Source organism: Alosa sapidissima, chromosome 10 (genome assembly GCF_018492685.1).
Source record: "Alosa sapidissima isolate fAloSap1 chromosome 10, fAloSap1.pri, whole genome shotgun sequence".
Lineage (NCBI taxonomy): Eukaryota > Metazoa > Chordata > Actinopteri > Clupeiformes > Clupeidae > Alosa > Alosa sapidissima.
Genome location: NC_055966.1, coordinates 36,729,162 through 36,750,716, shown reverse-complemented (window position 1 = coordinate 36,750,716; position 21,555 = coordinate 36,729,162). Strand labels below are relative to the sequence as shown.

The following is a 21,555-nucleotide window of genomic DNA, read 5'->3' as shown; positions in this document are numbered from 1 at the left end:
TGTAACATCTCACCTGTGTGTATGTGAAAGTAGCTACCTATAGCACTAGGAATGTAACATCTTTCCTGTGTGCACCTCTCCACCCCCCCACCCCCGTGGGCAGCTCTGGCCTCCAGCAGCCAGCCACTGCAGTCTAATTAGGAGCGTCTCTTGAGTCTCTTGAGCTGGGTGACTGATATCAGCAGCACCGCAGGGCCTACTTCTGAAGGAGATGGGGCTCAGGGATGCCGATAACACACAGTGCAGAGCACTTACACTCGCATACTAAACAGACGCTTGTATCCAAAGTGGCGACAGTAGAGATGAAAATTTGCATTTTTGCTTGCAATTCAGATGAGCACTGTGCAGAAATTCAGCATGCCATTCATGGCCCTTAACTTTTATAGCACTGCATGCATTTACTACTGAGAGACATAGAAGTGACATAAATCTTTCATATAAAGAGCAATATCTGCTGTGTTAAAGGAAAAACTCTGGCGATTTTTCACATAGATCTCCGTTTTTCGAGGTCACACAGTACTGTTGATACAAAATAAATAAAAAATAAAAAATCGATACTTCCTAGCTCGAGTTGCTGCAGCCAACAGCCTGAGTAGCCAGGCAGCTACAGTGCTACGCTCAAGGGGCATGAACATGGGGCATCTACAGTGCTACACTCTGGGGGCATGAACATGGGGCAGCTGCACTCTGGGGGCATGAACATGGGGCAGCTACAGTGCTACACTCTGGGGGCATGAACATGGGGCAGTTACAGTACTACGCTCTGGGGGCATGAACATGGGGCAGCTACAGTGCTACGCTCAAGGGGCATGAACATGGGGCAGCTACAGTGCTACACTCTGGGGGCATGAACATGGGGCAGCTACAGTGCTACACTCTGGGGGCATGAACATGGGGCAGCTACAGTGCTACACTCTGGGGGCATGAACATGGGGCAGCTACAGTGCTACACTCTGGGGGCATGAACATGGGGCAGCTACAGTGCTACACTCTGGGGGCATGAACATGGGGCAGCTACAGTGCTACGCTCAAGGGACATGATTTAAAAGATGTACTTACAGCGATCTCGAAAAACAGAGATCTGTATGTAAAATCAGAGTTATAATTTGCATAAGTAATATAAGTCTGTGTATAGTATGTGGTATGTATATTAACACAGTAGTAACCAGCTGTAGGCCTTTTTTACTCCCCTTCATAATACAAATGTTAAAAGCTGATGTGCCATTTTGAGCCTGAGAACAGCATCCCCAACCATTTGTGGCATTTCTACCAACAGGTTTCATGCAAGACAGCCAATAACTGTTTGCTTCTGGCCTCAAAATCTGGTGAACCGACCGAACCACCGTTTTGATGGCTGACAGAAAGCAGAGGTTTTAACGGAAGGGCTGCCAGTAATCAAAAACTGGCAGCAATTTCAAACATCTCATCTGATACCAGTCACAGAGCTGCAACAGTCTCATACAGACACACACACACACACACATTGACTTCGTGTCAGAAATAACTCAATCACCGCAGCCTGGGGCGTGAGATTGTGAACTCTGAATGCTGGATAGGATTTAGTACAAACACACACACACACAGAAATAACTCTCACATGGTCAGAGCTGTACTAATCCACATGTGCAGCCTGTGCAAAAACACACATACAGCATGGAGGCACCATATTTAATTCATGCACATTGTCCCATATTGTAAATAATTTAAAACACTGCTTTGAACAATGTGTGTGTGTGTGTGTATTACAGTGACATTGGCCTCTCTTATGCCTTTCCAACCATATAATATCTATTGATCTATCTTTTATGGAACACACACACACAGACAGACACGCACATGCTCTGCATCAGCTCTGCTGAACGCTAACCAGTGCTCTGAGCTCCACTCTAATGAGAAGAGTGTTTTGGCCGTGATGAGAAGCTGGTCTGTGTATATTTAGCTCATGTTAAATAAACACACACAGTTGTTCCCCGTGCCCCGTAACCATTATTCTTCATCAAATCATTAGAAACAAAAGGCAGATGCCTATAATTATAGCCGCTGGAGCAGCGCACAGCTATAAATTCCCTCACACCTTCACCAGCGCTGTTTCTTATTCGCTTTGCCAAGCAATAGATGCCAACGCTGAGCCAATGCTGGATGGCAGCGCCAGTCCTCCTTATATGCAAACACACAGAACAGTTCTCTTCTCATGCAATATGTACATTGCTCCATATGATGCTGTGGGTAACCATGACAACTTCTGCACATCAGCAGCTGTATTGTTCAGGGTAAAGTGTATTACATTTCACTGCACCTTGTTTTTAAAAGATTTTATAAATAATGAATTAATGACTAAAAATGTGTGTTTATGTTGTTGTAAATTGGCTGTAGCAGACCACAGAGAATTACTGACCTTTACTGAATAAAGTTGAATGAACATTTAGCTGGCAACAATAATCTGTTTACTTGCTTCAAAAAGCACACCAGCTATACAAACACAGATAAGTTTTGTAGTGAGAATCTATTTACGACCGATTATGTAAACGCAATAGCGCTTCAGAAGGGCTTATATTTTTACTGGTCTACTGCCAGGCACAAAAGACTCAGACAACAGCCTAATGTAACTGAAAACTACTCACATAATATTGCTTGGCAGAGGCTTTTCTATGTTCATTAATAAAATGTTATAAATATGAAAATAATGTGAAAACAAAAATCAAACCCCTTGTACATAAACAACATATTCTTATGACCCCTTGTACATAAACAACATATTTGTATGTATAGTTGCATGCTGCAGCATTGCCCTCCTACCTCCTCTCTGTCTGTCGGTGTGGGCATTGTGTCCAAAGCTGTTGTCTTGTTTCTTTGTTGTGTAAACCAACACACAGCAGCCAACTAAAGTCATCACAGCATCCAACATCAATATATAATCCTAAATGGGCAAGGCCATTGCCTGGGAGGCTCGTGCAGGTGAGACAGGTAGGTGGAGGTGGCCGAAGTAGGACAGTCACAGATAAAGAAAACTTGTATGTGAAAGTCAGAGAGAAAGAGTATGAGAGATAGACAAGGAGAGAGGGAGAGAGAAAGAGAGAGAGAGAGAGAGAGATTTAAGGCGGCATGTGACATAAGGAAGGACCATACTGGCCTTCTAGATCATGACTTTGGAAGTAGATACAGGACCAAATATACAGTGAAGATAACAGCGATCGAGGAGGGGGCGGCAAAAACAGAGAAAGAGGAAGCACCATACTACCTTCTAGATCATTCTTCTAATCTAGACCATCACTTTGCACACCTGCTGATAGATGTGTGTGTGAGAGGAGTAATAAGCTGATAGATGTGTGTGTGAGAGGAGTAATCAGCTGATAAATGTGTGTGTGAGAGGAGTAATCAGTTGTGAGGAGACCCGTGTCATCACTGCAGTGATTTATTGATACTGGGCCCACCGTGAGAACAGCGCTTTGAGCTCAGCCAGAGTGTCGGACACAGGAATGGCATTCTCTCTCTCCCTCTACTTCTCTGTCTCTCACAGCATCCATCATTTCATCAGTCATTCCGTCTGTTTGTCTCCCACCATCTCTCCATCCATTACTCAACTGCTGTTTGCTTCCCGTTTAGATGCCAGGAGGCTTTTCCCAGCTCGTCTCACGCTGGTCAGCTACTGTAAAACCAAGCATGACCACAACCTGTGTGTGTAAACCAAGCACGACCACAACCTGTGTGTGTAATAGTATGTGTCCAAACATAAACACTCATATGCCATTTGGTCATGTGTGTATGTCCACACACACACACAGGTACACTATCTCTGTAACTGTTTGATATCTCTGTGTGCTTAGGTGTGTTTGTTTAAGTATTATATTACTGTAGTGAAACAATGCTTTTGATGTCTGTTGACTTTCACTGGACATTTCTCAGTAGTTTCATGCAGCCAGTTGCTTTTCGATTTCTGAAGACCTGGTTTATGCACTGAGCTGTTTTCACTGTCCAGGATGAGTGTCGAGTGGTCAGTATGTCCCCTCTGGTTAAGAGGGAGTTGACAGAGAAGCTTAAACACAAGACAAAGTTATTAAGTGTGTGTGTGTGTGAGAGAGAGAGTTTGAGTTATGACTGAGAGTTAGAGAGGACTAACAGGAAATGAGTGAGAGCTGCTAACAGATGTCTGCAGTGAAGGGCACTGTGACTTTGAGAGTTAATTAAAAATAATAATAATGACAGATTCCTCAGTGCCCCGTGTGTGTGTGTGTGTATGAGAGAGAGAGAGAACACACTTCTGTATGTGTGTTTGTGTGCGTTTTTCCTACTAGGGGATGATGATAAAATCAGACTCATTCACTGAGTGACAGATGAAGGACATGGACCACCAAAAGCACTCCCAATCTTACACACACACACACACTTACACACAGAGCACCCATGGGTATTACAAAAAAAGACAGAAAACAGATGTCTCCCAGTAGTTTTCCACAAAACAGATGAACACCCAGAGATAAAAAGCTCCCCCTTCACACACTCACATAGTACATGTGTGCCAATGCAGACATCTCCGCAATCTCACTGCATGTATTATTCAGCTCTACAAATCTGCCCAGCACCCGCCGGTGCCCAGGCGGCTCTTCTATACACTTACGCTGCGTCTCTTCTCACTCAGAGCTCAACAAACATACGGGATAAACGCTCAATGAGGATTACCAAATGACTTTCAATTTACATGACTCACAAAAACCCATCAACATATTATAAGCAAACAGTAATGAACATAACAAAGTATAAGCATAATTGAATGTATTACCATACATATATAACAATGCAGGTTAAACTCATTTCTAAACTCCTGTGGACATAAATCCTGTCCCTTTCTGAATGTAAATGTAATATAATGAATTTAAAAGTAATCTTGCCAAATACATTTTTAATATTAATGCACCAATAACAATAATATTTCCTTACCAGAATTTGATCTACATTCAAAACAGTCTCGAAGGTGTTGATTGGATCGCTTATCATTTTCTATTCTTGATGCTATCTATCTTTGTACATCACCAGTCCCTCACACCAGCACGTCTCTGCCTACATCGGTCTTATACCTCTATTCTCTCCTTTTCTCCTTCAAAAAATGAACAAAAAAACCTTCCAGTATGACTGTACCTGCCCCCTGTGTACCTGAGGAGGTTCATTACTGTATGCATTGCAGACAGGGAGCGACAAATAAAGACTGCATTACCCAGAAACCCACTGAAGAGGTCAACTCCACGACCAAGACTTGACAAAAAGCTGTCAGCAGCTCTTAATCGGATGGCCGCGTGGTCCCCTGAGATGTACTGGTCATTTAAGCAGACTCATGGTGAGGCAGATCAGATCACATTAAGAGCTCATATGGGGATGTGTGCAGCCAGTGAGTCTACACGCCACAGATGATGGATATGTGGCAAGGTCATTCATGACTCAAGGTCATTCCTGACTCTCATGACAGGAAAACCAGCATGCACGTGGAGGTTTCATCGTGCTGACCATGCAGAGCTGAGCATGTGCAGACCGCCCTGTCCTTCACGATGACCTTGGCTTAGACCAGACTGAGCACTCTGGTGGAGACATAGGTACTGTCTTTGGCTTCAAGTGCTCGATAGACCCCTTTATTTCAATGCGTGTCAGTCATGTGCGCTCACATACACACACACACACACACACACACAACATCACCTTCTTTAACAAACCACATTCCTCATTCTGGCCCTCATGCAAGCCATCAATATCTGCAGTGAACCTGATAACCCCAGTAAGTAGTGCACTGTGGTCAATTATATTGAACAATGTTTGATGTTGTTTAATTAATCACTCCACTCTACTCTCTGTCCCCCACTACTCTCTCCTTCCTCCTCTCTCTCTCTCTCTGTCCCCCGTCTCTCTCTCTCCTCCTCTCTCTCTCCCCCACTACTCTCTCCTCTCTCCTCCTCTCTCTATCCCCCACTACTCTCTCCTTCCTCCTCTCTCTATCCCCCACTACTCTCTCCTTCCTCCTCTCTCTCTGTCTGTCCCCCGTCTCTCTCTCTCTCTCTCCTTCCTCTTCTCTCTCTCTCCTCCTCTCTCTCTGTCTGTCCCCCGTCTCTCTCTCTCTCCTCCTCTCTCTCTCTCTCTCTCTCTCCCCCACTACTCTCTCCTTCCTCCTCTCTCTCTGTCTGTCCCCCGTCTCTCTCTCTCCTCCTCTCTCTCTCTCTCCTCCTCTCTCTCTCCCCCACTACTCTCTCCTTCCTCCTCTCTCTCTCTCCCCCACTACTCTCTCCTTCCTCCTCTCTCTCTCTCTCTGTCCCCCATCTCTCTCTCTCCTCCTCTCTCTATCCCCCACTACTCTCTCTCTCTCACTACTCTCTCCTTCCTCCTCTCTCTGTCTGTCCCCTGTCTCTCTCTCTCTCTCTCTCTCCTCCTCTCTCTCTCTCTGTCCCCCGTCTCTCTCTCTCTCTCCCCCACTACTCTCTCCTCTCTGTCCCCCACTACTCTCTCTCTCCCTCACCCACTACTCTCTCCTTCCTCCTCTCTCTCTCTCTCTCTCTCTCTCCTTCCTCCTCTCTCTCTCTCTCCCCCCCCCCCACTACTCTCTCCTCTCTCTCTCTGTCCCCCACTACTCTCTCTCTCTCTCCCCCACTACTCTCTCCCTCCTCTCTCTCTCTCTCTCTGTCCTCTCTCTCTGTCCCCCACTTCTCTCTCTCTGTGTCTCCAGCTCTGTATTTCTGTCTGCTTCACTGTATGAGGACGCTGCATGTAAAACAGGTCTGTGTGTGCCAAGTCTGCTTCACTGTATGAGGACGCTGCATGTAAAACAGGGCTGTGTGTGCCAAGTCTGCTTCACTGTATGAGGACGCTGCATGTAAAACAGGGCTGTGTGTGCCAAGTCTGCTTCACTGTATGAGGACGCTGCATGTAAAACAGGGCTGTGTGTGCCAAGTCTATTTTGCATATGACAAACCTATTCCAAGCAGCGCAACATAAGTATAATACTAAATGTTTAGCCACCTGGAAAAAGGTAAAGAAACATTCATTATTTGAAATAAATCCCTCTGGACTGAGCTGGACTCTGCACTCCCCTCCAGGCTGACCTGTGATTGGATCCTGGTTTCCAACAGCATGATTTTCCAGGGCATCTCTAAAATAAATCTTTATGGCAACGCTTGTAAACAAAACATTTCACTTTACTGAATCACTGCAGAGCTAAACAAAATGACAATGTCAATAAAATCTATCTGCAAAAGACAGGTCACATAACAGAAATGTAGGGAGGAAAAACAAGTCACTTTAAACCAGACAAAGCAAGAGAAGCTTGTTGTTGTCTCAAAAGCTGATACAGTCTGAGTCTCAGGCCTAGTCCACACGTACCAAACCGATCTTTTTTTCCTCCGTCTTCCCTGGAACCTATCAAGAATATTTGCGTCCAAACGGATCCATCTCAACACGACTCAACACGTTACTTCATAACCCAGGCCTACAGTCCCGTCCTTTATTTGGCTAACGCAGGTAGGCCTACTAATCACCTTTACTTTCTTTGGTTGTAGGATTCACATTAGTTTAGTCCGTGATTCACATTAGTTTTGGCTATCACCGCAATTAGGCTACTAAACGCAAGGCTTACCCAAGTTCTAGGCTATTCTGTCGCCACATTTATAATATTGCTATAAAACCTTCGTTAGTAACAGTCAATACTTTTGCCTGCATCAAATCGCGCATTTGCATTCAGTGTGCTACCATCGGCTTAACGTGAGTTCTAAGCGTCTTTGTATGCTTATATCTGATTTCACTCGACTGTGAATGCATGTATATATGTTGTAAGACATGTAAAATAAATGAATGGCACTGGCACTACGCACAAATTAATGTAGCCTAAACTTACACTTTCCTAATAACTTAAGTTCTCTCGCGTCACTGACAGTAGCTAGAATGCATAAAAAAACACTGGGAAAAACAGTGTTCAGTCCACCAAGTCTGCTATCGGCGCTGCGCAGCATCAGTTGTGATATTTATCTTACGGAGTGTAATCGTAGGTAGTCATGTATGAAAACTAGTATTGTTAGGCAATACTATAAGTGCAAGTCCAGGGCAGCTGAGGTGTGGCGATGACATCATCGAAACGCAAGCAGGATGTGCGGTTTCGCTGTCTAAACGAATTCAAACGGGCTGCGGTTTCAGATTTTTCCACTCTGGGACCAGGTTTCAAGAAAGTGCGGTTTCGGGCAGTGCGTTTACAGGATTCGTTTGGACGCTCGGCGAAGACGAAGCAAAACCTCTGCGTTTAACCTAAAAAGCATCTCCGTGTGGACAGGCCCTCACTTATCATGTCAAAGGCATCTTCTTGCACAGACAGAGGCTATTAACTGTGAAACATAATCCCCAAATAAACCCCCAAGGATTTATTTATGATATTTGAGCAGTTCTGGAAGGGAACTCAGATGCTCATTTGCTGTTGCAGTGTAATATGTTATCTGAATCCATTTAGACAGCTTGTTTACCAATACCCTCATAAAAATCAATGTATGCTTTCTGAAACTACCACTGTGTGAAAAGTGGTATATCCAAGTCTCCAGGAGCATTATGGCAAGTAAATGGCCGTCTATCCGACTGAGTGGCAGAGGTATTCCGATTCCTGCAAAACTTTGTCACACAGAGTTACAAACATCCACGATTGTCCGAATACAGCAGTTAAACCTAGCACTGGGTGTATATTTCCACAGTACTATGAATACGGGCCAGCAACACACACATTTTTCAATTCAATCCATTGCATCTGAGTGGTAGCCTACTGTACTATTTTGAATAAATTCAACATTCTAAGGAGTATGAGGCTTGACATTGAGATGAGAGGACTGACATTTTTTGTATGTGAAAATGTTAATATGAAGCAATTTTGTGTTTCTCTTCTAATATTTAATACAGTGAGTTTATAACAAAGTCATTCTTACCAGTAAAAAGTATGAAGTGAGAGCAATGGTTTAGATTTTTCTGAGCTACACTACAACATGTGGTTGTTATCATTACCTTAACATAACATCTCAGATGGGGGCGCTTGTCATAGTCTTCAGGGTTGGTTGTCACATGTTATATTATGTAGCTTATTAAAAAGTAAATTAAAGTGAGTAGCCGTTTAGGAAGCACTTTTATGCTAAGCAATAAAGTCTCAGGCAGTGGCAACTGCTCCACCACACCACCAGATTGATGTTGTAAGAATATACAGATTGCTATGGGGTAGGGTTGGGCGATGTCGCCTAAATTGGCATTTGACGATGTGTGCAGTAAAACATGGTGATGGACGATGATATCGTGGGGGGGGGGGGGGGGGGGGGGGTTAGTGTGGTAAACACTAATTAATTAGCCTATAGCCTAGGTATGTCTGTACAGAAATACATGTATAATGTTCTACATACAAAAATAAAAAATATATTATATAGGCTATATGGCCTGATGAAAGTGGACAGCTAAGAGACATACTGACCAGGCTACCGAAGTTGTGTGGAAGATCTGCTCCAAGAAAATTGTTGTGAACGACGGATAGACAATCAATCTGAACACTTGCGTGTGCACCAACCAGCGGAATATTACACATTGCCAGCCTTCGCTGGGCCCAGCAAAAAAGCTACTTAAGAATACCATCGTGGTCACTCATTTAAAATCTTAGTACTATGCAGCATCCCACGTTATCAGGCTTCCGTCTATGCTGATATGAGGGCGGCGGGAAGTGAAAGTAAAGGGCTGCGATCGCGCAGTCCAGGCTATTTATAGGAGGGCGAAGTAAAAACACTTATACAAATAACGAATCCCGATTACCACTCCGCTGCTGTCTGGGACTTTTGCTGAATGCATGAAATACAAGCCTTACAGTGAAAGACGAATAGGCTACCTTCTGATCCTATAATTAACGAAAGAAATGGTTTATTTTAACACAGAGGAGAAGGACACATTTGGCGCTCGCTGTAGCCTTGCAAAAATATTTGAGCGCTAGAATGTCCTAGTCGTAGCCAAACAATAATAAATCTATATTTTCTGCTAAAACATTAGGCTACCTATTATGTCCAATGTAGGCTATAGGCCTGCGAGACAATTAGGCTACACATTCACGTCACAGTCAGGAATTATTTGAATAAGAGGGTAGACTAATAAGTCTTTTATTTTCCAAGATGGTAGACTAATACGTGATAACTGTTTGGTTGACAGCCTTTAAAGTAGGCTCAATTTCATTTTCAGGTAAAGATTTTTTTATGTTTTAGCCTGTTACAGCAGGAATTAGTGACTGGCATGTGGGGGCGTGGCATCACGATGGTTGCTTTTCATCGTGATGCTTGTCAACCATCATGGGGTTATACTATGGGGTTATAGCCTATATTATTATATAGATATTATGTTATGAGGATGCTATGGGATTTATACCCTATATTATTATATAGATATGTTATGAGGATGCTATGGGGTTATTGCCTATATTATTATATAGAAATGTTATGAGGATGCTATGGGGTTATAGCCTATATTATTATATAGATATTATGTTATGAGGATGATATGGGGTTATAGCCTATATTATTATATAGATATTATGTTATGAGGATGCTATGGGGTTATAGCCTATATTATTATATAGATATTATGTTATGAGGATGATATGGGGTTATTAAACTTTTACATTTTATTTTTAAGAATTTCTAAGAACAACCAAGAAAAACTTTAAGAATAGGCTAACACCTCTGCTGCACCTCCCTTGTGCGAGACTTGAGAGAATTTCAAAAAATCTGCAAGCAGGCAACTTGAAGGCAAGGCTACCTGACTGAGGCTACAGTACGTTGAGGCAGCCGTGGCCTACTGGTTAGCGCTTTGGACTTGTAACTGGAGAGTTGCCGGTTTAAACCCCGAACAGTAGGCACGGCTGAAGTGCCCTTGAGCAAGGCACCTAACCCCTCACTGCTCCCTGAGCGCTGCTGTTGTTGCAGGCAGCCCACTGCGCTGGGATTAGTGTGTGCTTCACCTCACTGTGTGTTCACTGTGTGCTGAGTGTGTTTCACTAATTCACGGATTGGGACCAAATTTCCCTTACGGGATCAAAAGAGTATACAGTATATACTTTATACTATATATTATACTTATACGTATATACTTATACTGTCTTTTTTGTCCTTCGTGGAGAAGAAGGGATTTTTCAAATTTGGAGCAAATATTTGGACGTTGCAAGTAGGGCTGGGATAAACTATAATTTTTTAAACGATTTTCAGTCGATTATCTCCCCATTAATTGACTAATAGCAATTTATACATGTTGATTTACATATCTGAATGAAGAAACATGAATTCCTTAACATTGCAATATATGTTTATTGCTCTTAAAATTCCAAAATAAAAGACTATACAAGTGCAAAGTAATGCATTCTTAGTCAGAGGTAGCATTCAATAAAGTTCAGTAGTGTATAGGGTTAATTGAGTGCCTGTCACTTTAAGACGCTCGTGAGGTAACCCTTGCAATTGTAACACTAAAACACAATTAAAAGCCTGCTGATGTGTGGATGCTATTCATAACGGTTCGTAGTCTACTTCTCCTTGGGACAAACACTTTTGAGTCTTGGAAAACACTTTTCCATTTACATCGGGATTTTGCAAACATTCAGTGTCAGAGTCAATAAAATGAGCCCTGCATGAGTAACGAAATTGACAAGCAGCTGTAAGTAAGCATGCTAAACTCAACATCCAAACAGTATTCTAACGTTAGCTTTGAGATACTGCTTGATTGCATAACTTAACTTAGTACATTGAGGAGAGACTAAACTATGATAAGACCTTAGCAGAGTTAACTTTAATGCAGCAGTTTTGAACAAATTTGCGCAGCATTGTGACGATGCTAAGCGGATTTAATAGCAATTTAGCCCACCGTCTTCTATGCAATAGTTCTATGTGGCAACAAAAATCCTTCAATATTCGTGAATATTTTGTTTAATGCACGGAGGAGGGGCAGCGGGCTCGTTACGAGAGAGAGCGAGCGGGGCAAGGAAAGGCTGCGTGTGCAAAGAGTATAGAAGCCCAAAGCGCAGCTCAATGAAAGGATTTTTATCTTATCTTTAATTTAAATAGTAGCCTACAACATAGACCTGTGTCGGTCGGTTTTGATTTCGTGGTGCCCAGCCACAGATTAGTCTATGCATGGGAAACATTTGACGAAGTGCTTGACGAATCGACGCGCATATTTTGCATCGACGTATTTTTTGCGTCGATGTCATCGATTACGTCGACGCGTTGTCCCAGCCCTAGTTGCAAGCATACTAAGAACCACGAAAGCAAATCGCGTATGCTTAAACTGTGTGGATTGTGCAAAACTGAACAAAGCAATTGGAAAATGTCTGCTCTAGGCTACTTCAAAGATGTAATGGACGGCTTGTTACAGTGCGGCTTTTTCACCTATTGGGGGCTAAGGCACACCAAAGATCAAAGCAATAGGGCAAGTAAAGTAAAGCATGTCACACTGACACATTGTTATCTAGGCAATAACAGGAGTGTTCATTCTCATGCCCATATGTTTCTCTATACAGTGTACTCATGAGCTGAGAACACAGTGTTGGCATACAGTATGCTCACATGATGATGTTTCTCTATGTGTGCTCATGAGCTGAGACCACAGTGATAGGCATATGCTCACATGATGATGATTGAGCTTTTTGATCAAGAAGATGTGTCATAGATGCATTTAAAATAGCCTATTTCATGAAACTGTATAGAAGCACATTAGGTTCCTCAAAATTCCACACCTCACGGCACACCAGTTGAGAACCGCACGCCTAGCCTATGTATTTATGGAACTAGAAGTGTTGACTTGATGGCTTAATGTTCCATTCTAGGCTACAGCTCAAGCAGGTGGAGACGGCATAGGCTATCCCAGTGCTGAAGGAACACTGAACACTGGCCCACTGAAAAGGTATGCACGGCTAACATGTTTTGTGTGTATATTATCATAATTGTTTTACAGTCTACCTGGCAGTTTAGGCTTTTCTAAATCGACATGGATTTCTAATCAGTCTCACTGTTTGCACTGAACAAGGAATGCACTTAATGTCGTTGTACCTGTGACGATGACAAATAAAGATATTCTATATTCTCTATTCTATTCTATTCTACCTTCTTCCCAGAGATCCACCACAACAACGTAATAATGTAGAGGGACTACAGTCATTTCCTGTGTATTAGCCACATTGTGTGTAAACCGCAGGACAGTATTTTATGCAAGTTAAAAAACTATATTAATACCATATTAACTGCACCCATGTATTAACCTCATAGTTGAATACATTTTGTAAAATCAATGTATAAACCTTGGCTAATAGTTGGGAAATTACGGCATGGCCTGCAATTATTCAGGTAAGTTACAGTGTGTCCACAAGCCCCCTGCTAAATCTAATCTACAAGCTACATTTGTGCCAATTCCAGTTTTATAGTATAGGTTGGATTTCCCCATCTCTCTTCGAATACCATGTAAGCATTCTTACATTTCATTGCCTACTCAGTTGGTGCGTTCTTCTCATCCATGTCCTGGTGCTTACACTGGGAGACAAACATCATGGGTGGGTTGCACCAACAAGGATTACATTTTAATGTGGATTAACCTGGATCCAGTTGCACCAAACTTTAAACCTAGTCTAAAGATGAGCATTTAAACCCCATTCAAAACCTAGACCACGCCGTAACCAACTCCAGCCAATCCAGAGGTGTAACTTGACTGGCTGTTGAGCTTAAATATCAGCAACCTTTTGCCAGAATGACGTCTCTGCCATTAACACACTAAAAATGACTAAACTAAACCTTCCAACTTCTCCCCAGTCGAAGACACATATACATTTCAGAGACAGATTGAAAAGGTGAACAGACTCATCCGATAACGTTGCGGCCTTCATTTTTGTGGATGTCCTAATTTTACCTCCTCTTCCCTCTCCCTACTCGTGGCCCTCTCCTCCTCTCAGCTCCAGCTGTAACTGAACTCTGGGGTTAAATTTATCCCCACTGACCCAGCAGTCTGACACACTTCGCCTCTTCGCTCTCTCTCTTTCTGAAAATACCTCCTTACATCTGTATGCACTCACACACCTCTGCTTCTCTTCTCTCTTAATCTATCTGCTATCTATCTATCTGTCTATGTATCAGTTACATTAACAGAACCAATCATCTGCTTCCTATCCTATTCCACCTATCAAACGATCTGTCTGTCTGTCTGTCTGTCGTTCTTTATATCTTATGTTCTCTTGTTCTATCAGAGCTTGTGTTTTCAGTGCTAAGTGCTCTACATTAGTGATGTGCGACTGATGTCCCCTCACTCTAATGACTGTCTCAGTCCCACCGACAATGAGTTAACTACAGCTGTTTGACCTGGAAGTGACATCACTAAGCGGCAGCCATTAACGTGTCTATGACATGCATAGGTCAGACTGTGTGCTGAACAGTTCAACAAATCAAAACGTTTATTTTGTTTTGTCCAGGTGGTACGGCAGGTGACTGGATACTAACATACGATCCGAGTTGTACTCTCTTGAGGGAAAAACAACAAACTCACAAATAAACAAACAAAATATGGGGCAGAAGACAGAACTGATTGCTTAGTATGAACACAGGATGATGCAAACCTTGGCATGCCAGGAGACCAATTAAGTTATTCCTAGAGTAGCCATACACTAATAGAGATTAATCTAATATATAACAATGTTGAGTTTATAAATAGTGCTGCTGACAGTAAGTCCAACTGTGTGTGTGTGTCCTGAGACCTGGAGGGAGTATGGGGTTTGTGTGTGTGTGTGTGTGTGTGTGTGTGTGTGTGTGTGTGGGGGGGGGGGGGGGGGGGCTGTCTTGTAGAGAGAGAGATGGAAAGAGAGGAAAGAGTGAAAGTATTGACAGAGTGTCACCTCTTCTTCTCACTTTCACGCTGTCACAAGACACCAACCTTCCACACATACTGCTTCTAAACTTTACACTCACCCCCACCCACACACACGCTAATACACACACACACACACGCACGCATACACGCACAAACACAAACACACTCACAAACAAGAACCTTCAACCTTAGACACATACCCGAAACACAATATTCCCACATACTGCTCCTCACCCTCCAGCCACACACACAGGTTTAGCATTCTCTCCCTCCATAACACAATAACAGCCAAGAGGTTTATCAGCTGTGCCGTGAGCTGAAACACTGTGTTCTTTAAGGGATGGAAACGCCGTTATGTCAACTACGCCGTTCTGTCAACTACGCCGTCATGGCAACTACGCCGTCATGGCAACTACGCCGCGAACTGGGGAAGAGTAAGAGGAGAGGTGATATATGTATATTTAACTTTGCTCAGGTTACCACGGCGATGCTACGCTCTCTGTATGAATATGTATTTATATCCGCCGTCTGACCAACTAATGGCTTTCCAATGCAGTCACTTAAAGAAGGAAGCATACGTTGTGCAATTGCCTAATGCCTCTCTCATTACCAAGGCACAGCCACTGGCAATTTAGTCTTGATTAATTGTTTTCTCTTTGCGAAATGAATACAGATAGTTTTACATAAAAATAAATATCACCACTCTCTTTACATGGTTTCAGTTACTATTATTATCAATATGATCCTGAACAAATAAAGAGTAGTTATTGTTCAAATATATGCCATCTGCCAGTGGTTCTATCAGCAGAACTGTAGTAACTATTTTGAGATTAGAACTCAGTTGATAAGCAAAGCTCTGCATCAATGTCACTACAGGTATATTGGTGACAGCAGATGTAGAACCATGCTAACCTAACAATGCACATGTGAAATATTGAACTATAACTGTCAACAACTTGATTTTCAAGTGAATAGTTTGAACCCAACTTTCTTTGCAGTGTGATCTTATGATCAGTCAATGCAGAATAGCTGCAAGACTCTTCTTGCATCTGTTGGTTCCTCAATGTCAAAGAAGTTACAGTCTGGAAGCATGCGTTCCACTACTACACAAAAAAAACACAAAAAAAAAACGAGAACCGGGGCACAAGGACAAGGTTCTAACAGCTGGAATCTGGCGGTTCTAAAGCTATAAAAATGCAGAAGTGCGGTTCTAAAGCTATAGAAATGCAGAAGTGCGGTTCTAAAGCTATAGAAATGCAGAAGTGCAGCAGCTCATGGCACCTAAGGTCAAGTCAAAGAGGAGAGAGCCAGAGAAAGACAGACAAAAGGACGGACAGACTGACCAGGGTCGGCTGGTATCTCAGAGCCTTCCTTTGCGACGCATCTGCAGCCATCGACACACAGTCACTGGCCCAAAAATAAACCCAGTGCACAACTTTGTCTAACCCGCAGAGCTGAATGCACGTACACACACACACACACACACACTTGTGCACGCTCACAAACACACACACTCTTAAACATGCTCTCTCGCTCTCCATCTCTCTCTCACACACACACGTGTACACACACACACACACACACTCACTCATACTCATACACACGCACACACACACTCCAGAGGATTAGGAGTTGATTATGATGATTATAGTTATGTCCCCACTGAGACCAGAAAGGCCCTTCCTCATTTAGTTTGTGCTATAGGTGGACTGAGAGAGAGATGAATGGATGGACAGAGGGAGTGAGAGATGGAGGGATGCAGGGTATGGAGAGACTGGGGAAAGAGAGGCAGTCAAATGAGGGAGAAAGAGCCGTCGTCACACCGTCGTCACATCCTGACTAATTGATGCTCAATGGGATTTTCATCTCTTGGAAGCAGCGTGTGGCTTAGCGCTTACACCAGCCTCTATTAACCTAACACACGCCCCCAGCTTTAACATGATATACACACACACACACTTTCAAGCTAATATGACAGACACACACTTTCAAGTTAATATGATACACACAAACACAGCCTAGAGATGATATCGCTCTCTCTCACACACACACACACACACACAGTTGCACTGCCAGACGTAACCCTTGCAACACGTCGGAACGGCAGCCATGCATTACCCCACCCGGTCGGATTTCCGTTTTGTGCCGTGTGCCTGCATGTGTGTGTGTGTGTGTGTGCACCAGAGTTGGCAGGGTTTTCGGAAGGGTAAGGTTGAGGGAAGAGGTGGACCTCCCCCGTTGGTGGGCCCCAGTGCAATGTGATGAGGGTCTGCTCCAGGGGTCTACCAGAGGGGGGGTGGGGGAGAGAGAGAGAGAAACATGACCGCCCATGACGGGTCACACCTCATCAGCGTCCAATTCCCATCAGGCTCCTACTCCCATAATGCCCCTTAACGCATCCATGGTGACCTGCTCCAGGGCTGACTGCTCAAACCACCTGTGCTTGAGTACCATTTAACCCCACCCCAGCCCCTCCTCACAACACACACAAAAACAACTTTCAAACCACGAATCACATCATCTACCTTTACCCAATGAGTGACACCATCAAATAACCAAAATATTCTTTGGGAAATATTTGCGTATACACTGTTCTAGAGTAATATTCTACCCGCATTCTACAGTCATATTCTACTCTACACAAACTACTTACAAGGGAATCAGTTTTGTGCTTGAGGATAACATGTTATAGGTCTCTCACACACACACACACACAGCTAATGTGCTGAGGCCACGTTTCCCTGTTCTGCGGAGCACATGCGTGTGTGTGTGTGTGTGTGTGAGACTGAAATCCGAGTGAGTCAGATGGGAAACGCTGGAAAAATGTGTCACAGCAGAACCAAGGGCTTGCTGGAGAAATGAGCCTCAACAGCTGGGGAGAGAAAGGGAGGGAGGGAAGAAGGGAGAGAGAGAGGGAGAGAGATAAAGAGATTGAGACAGGAAAAGAGAAAGGCACGGAGATCGGCTGATATAGAGAGAGAGAGAGAGCGAGAGAGAGAGAGAGCGAGAGAGAGAGAAAGAACAGGAAAGAGAAAGAGTGAAAGAGAGATGTGTAGCCCACATGGACTTATTCCTGCTGCTAGTGAGGGGGTGAGCCTGTCATATTACTCCACCCTCCCGCTGAGGGAGCAGGCTGTGCAAGCCAGACACAGGTAGCCACACACACACACACACACACACACACACAGACACACACACACGCACGCACGCACACACGCACACACGCACACACACACACACACACAACCAACCTAAGCAACCAGCAAACAAAACCAAAATATCCAGCTCAGCACAGCACAGATTAAGATGGTTAACATACAGTACATATAACACCAATGTGGGCGCGCACACACACACACGCGCACACACACACACACACACACACACTTGCAGCTAACCATCTCAACAAGAACTACACAAAAAACAAGACATAAAGAGTACTTTTTTATTATTATTCTCTCAATATACAGCATAACAGGTCATACTCCAGTAAAAAAATACATGTTTACACACTATAAACAGCCCGGTCAGGCTCTGTTGCGCTTTGAGTGCATATATATATATATATATATATATATATATATATATTCTGAGGGTTCGGTCAGAGTCCCGGTCAGTTGCAGAGGTGGAAACCTGCCATTATGGCCAGTCCCTCAGGCCAAAGCACTGCAGGTGTGTGACAAACCTGAGGGGCCAACTCATTAAGGAGGATTACGTCTGCACGGGGACCAATGTTGTGGTCAGGAGCCATCGCCAGGACAGCCTGGACGCACCACAGGACAGATAGGCCGAGTGAGGAGTGTCATTGAATGTCCGACACAAGAACTTTACAGCAAGAGGGCGAGGCCGCGGAGACGCCCAGGTCTCTATATCGGTTTAGCTTTGGGGAGGGATGCTTTGAGTTGTTTTTAAATGAGGTTTTTTTTCCCTTCTGGTTAACACTGCAGAATAACATTTTGGGGGGTAATTGTGCAGAAAACAGTCATTTCTGCCACTCTGTTCTGCTACTTCTGTGTACAACATCATACTCAGCACAGGTGCAGAATAAACAATTAGTGCCAAAAGACTGACTGGCATAGTGATGCTCAGAGAGGCAGAAGAGGACGCTCAAATCCATATCACAATCAACTGATGCTTTTGCCAGATCAACACTGTAGATCAACAAGCAGCCAAGTGCTGATTCCACAGCTGTGTTTACAGAGTGACAAGTTGACAACAGTTCAAAAAATTATTAAATTAATCTAACTATTTTGGTAATCGGTTAGTGATTTCGTGCCATTTTTAAGGAAATTACCTCAACATTCCCGAATTGCTGCATCTTAAACTTGAATATGTTCAGCTTTACTTACTCCATAACAGTAAATTAAATATCTTTGGCATGTGGACAAAAGAGGACATTATCTTGTGCTTTGGGAAACATCAGTTTTCTGACATTTATCGATCAAACGACTAATAGATTTATTTAGAAAATAATTAACAGTTTAATCAACTATGAAAAAAACGTTAGTTGTAGCCCTAGTGGAACTAGTCAGACGCGCACATACACCAAACCCAATCTTTCTGACTCTCTCACTCACACGCACGAACGCAGACACTTGTGGCCGTATTTCATCGTGTCTGTTATACCACCTGGGATAATCATCCTCTCCTAGGCTAAATCTGAATACTTTGAAAGGTTAAGTGGACTTTGAGCCTGTGAGCATCCGAATTCATTTCTGAGAACGTAGGTCATCTGGACTCCAAATTCACTATAAATAAAGAGCGGCGTCTCTAAATAGAGTAGAACTGCCAGAGGTGGGCGCCTGATGGCCCAGTGTCCCAGACTACAAGACGCGTTTCTGAGCATGGCACACATTAAAGAAACAGACCTCATTCTTACAAAGCTGCCTTAGCACCAGCAAAATTGACATTACGCAGAGAAAACGACGTTGGGAAAAGTGGAGCCTGTGACATAACGATGGGACTTGTAGAATATCTTCACAAGTCAGTTAAACTCAAAAGGTCAAGACCTTGATTCTAAAATGCGACTTCACTGCAGACCTAATAAGAGTAGTCGCAAGCTCTCTGCGTTAACCTACAGTAGGATCACTTGCTAATACCCGCTACATGCTCACGCACACCATGGGATGATACAACTGTACTGCAATGACAACAGTGCGGGTCTATCCACAAAGTGGGAGAGTGTGTGTGTGTGTATAGATATGTGTGTAGTGTACACCCAATGATACCCTGCACATGCAGTCATATGTATTACTGTCATAAATAATTTATCGAAGGAGTAAAATGTGATTTTAGGTCCTCTTAAAAAAAATTCTAGGCCTAGAATGAAACAAACAATGAAAAGATCATATTTCCAAGTATGTTAATTGTTCATGTTTTGATAAGCCTAATACAATTCTCATTTTAACCACCAGGTAAATAATAAACCTAAAATATAAAGACATAGAAAATGCATAGGCCTGTCTACAGAGTCTGTATTTCAAATATGTTTTCAAAATAACATTATTGATACACGGAAACAGTAGATGCTGCACCATTTAAAAAAAGAATGAAAATGATGTAAATTAAGGATGGCAAGCTATTAGTGGATTCACCATACGTGACAAATCACTTGTGTCCACATCAGCACATATCCATGCCCTCATTTCCTCAACTCCTGATGGGGGACTGCAGCAAAGCACCCCATCACTCACTCCAAATATGTCACACAAACAAGAAATATGAACAAGACCAGCTCGTTCAAGAGAGAGAAAGGGGGGAAAAACAGATCAATGAATGACACTAGGGTGCACGTACGTGTGTGTGTGTGTGTGTGTGTAAATAGGAAACTGTGGCATGATCTGAAGTCCAGGTCTGCGTATGAACTTGAGGGTTTGCTGCCATCCTGAGTCAAGCCGAGGAAATACTCTCTACATACTCTATCACACACACACACACATAGAGTTTGAATGGCGGGAGATTATAGACAAGGAGCAGTAATCACAGGGGCACAGAGGGACTGCTGCTGCTCTCTCACACACACACTCTACTCACCCGCTCTCTCACACACACACTCTACTCACCCACTCTCACACACACACACACACTGCACTCTGTATCAGTAGGCACACACTAACTCACTAATGGCTCTGTATGTTATATGCACTCAGCTGTATGTTCCCACATACAGATCTGCTCATACCGACATACAGTACCTGCCAATCAAATGCATGTACTGACATACCAACACACACACACAGATGGCGCCTGCTCCTCTGATGTAAACCATCTTGTCTGACATGGCTGTGCCAGCAGGTGGCAGTGCAGAGTGTTTTATTCTTTCTCTGCTGTACTGTGTCATTTACGCCCCCCCACCCCACCACTAACTTACTAGTTCTCTCACACACACACACAGTTTTCACCCCCCACCCCCCCTCTCTCGGTCCTTCGGTCTCTCTTCCTTTAGTGGTAGTGTGTGTGAGACTGGGTAAGTAAAGAGAGTGTGTGTGTGTGTGTGTGTGTGTGTGCCTACTGATACTGAGTGCAGTGCAGACATCTGTCTGTGGATGACACAGACCTGTGGCAGGGGGAATGTCTATGGCAGTGTGGAAGACTGTGGAGGGCTGTCCGTGGCTAAGATTTACTTTTACAGTATATGGAATAAGTGAAAGCTTACACCAACACACTCTCACTCACGGCTCTATTAAAAACAAA

General features: G+C 43.4%; 1 protein-coding gene and 1 long non-coding RNA gene across 2 annotated transcripts in view; both read right to left on the bottom strand.

Moving 5' to 3' along the window:
• The window catches only part of clcn1b (chloride channel, voltage-sensitive 1b), a 45,507-nt gene extending 29,150 nt beyond the window's left edge, over positions 1-16,357 (bottom strand). The window contains exon 1 of the mRNA XM_042105895.1: positions 16,206-16,357. Within this exon, the coding sequence (XP_041961829.1) occupies positions 16,206-16,256 (51 nt within the window). The 5' untranslated portion in view covers positions 16,257-16,357. The remainder of the gene's footprint in view (positions 1-16,205) is intronic.
• Positions 16,358-18,293: 1,936 nt separating this feature from the next.
• On the bottom strand, positions 18,294-21,296 carry LOC121721343. The gene is made up of 2 exons (XR_006034793.1): positions 21,086-21,296; positions 18,294-20,927 (listed from the first exon to the last, which is right to left on the bottom strand). It is a non-coding gene; the product is annotated as an uncharacterized LOC121721343 (long non-coding RNA).
• Positions 21,297-21,555: the final 259 nt, after the last annotated feature.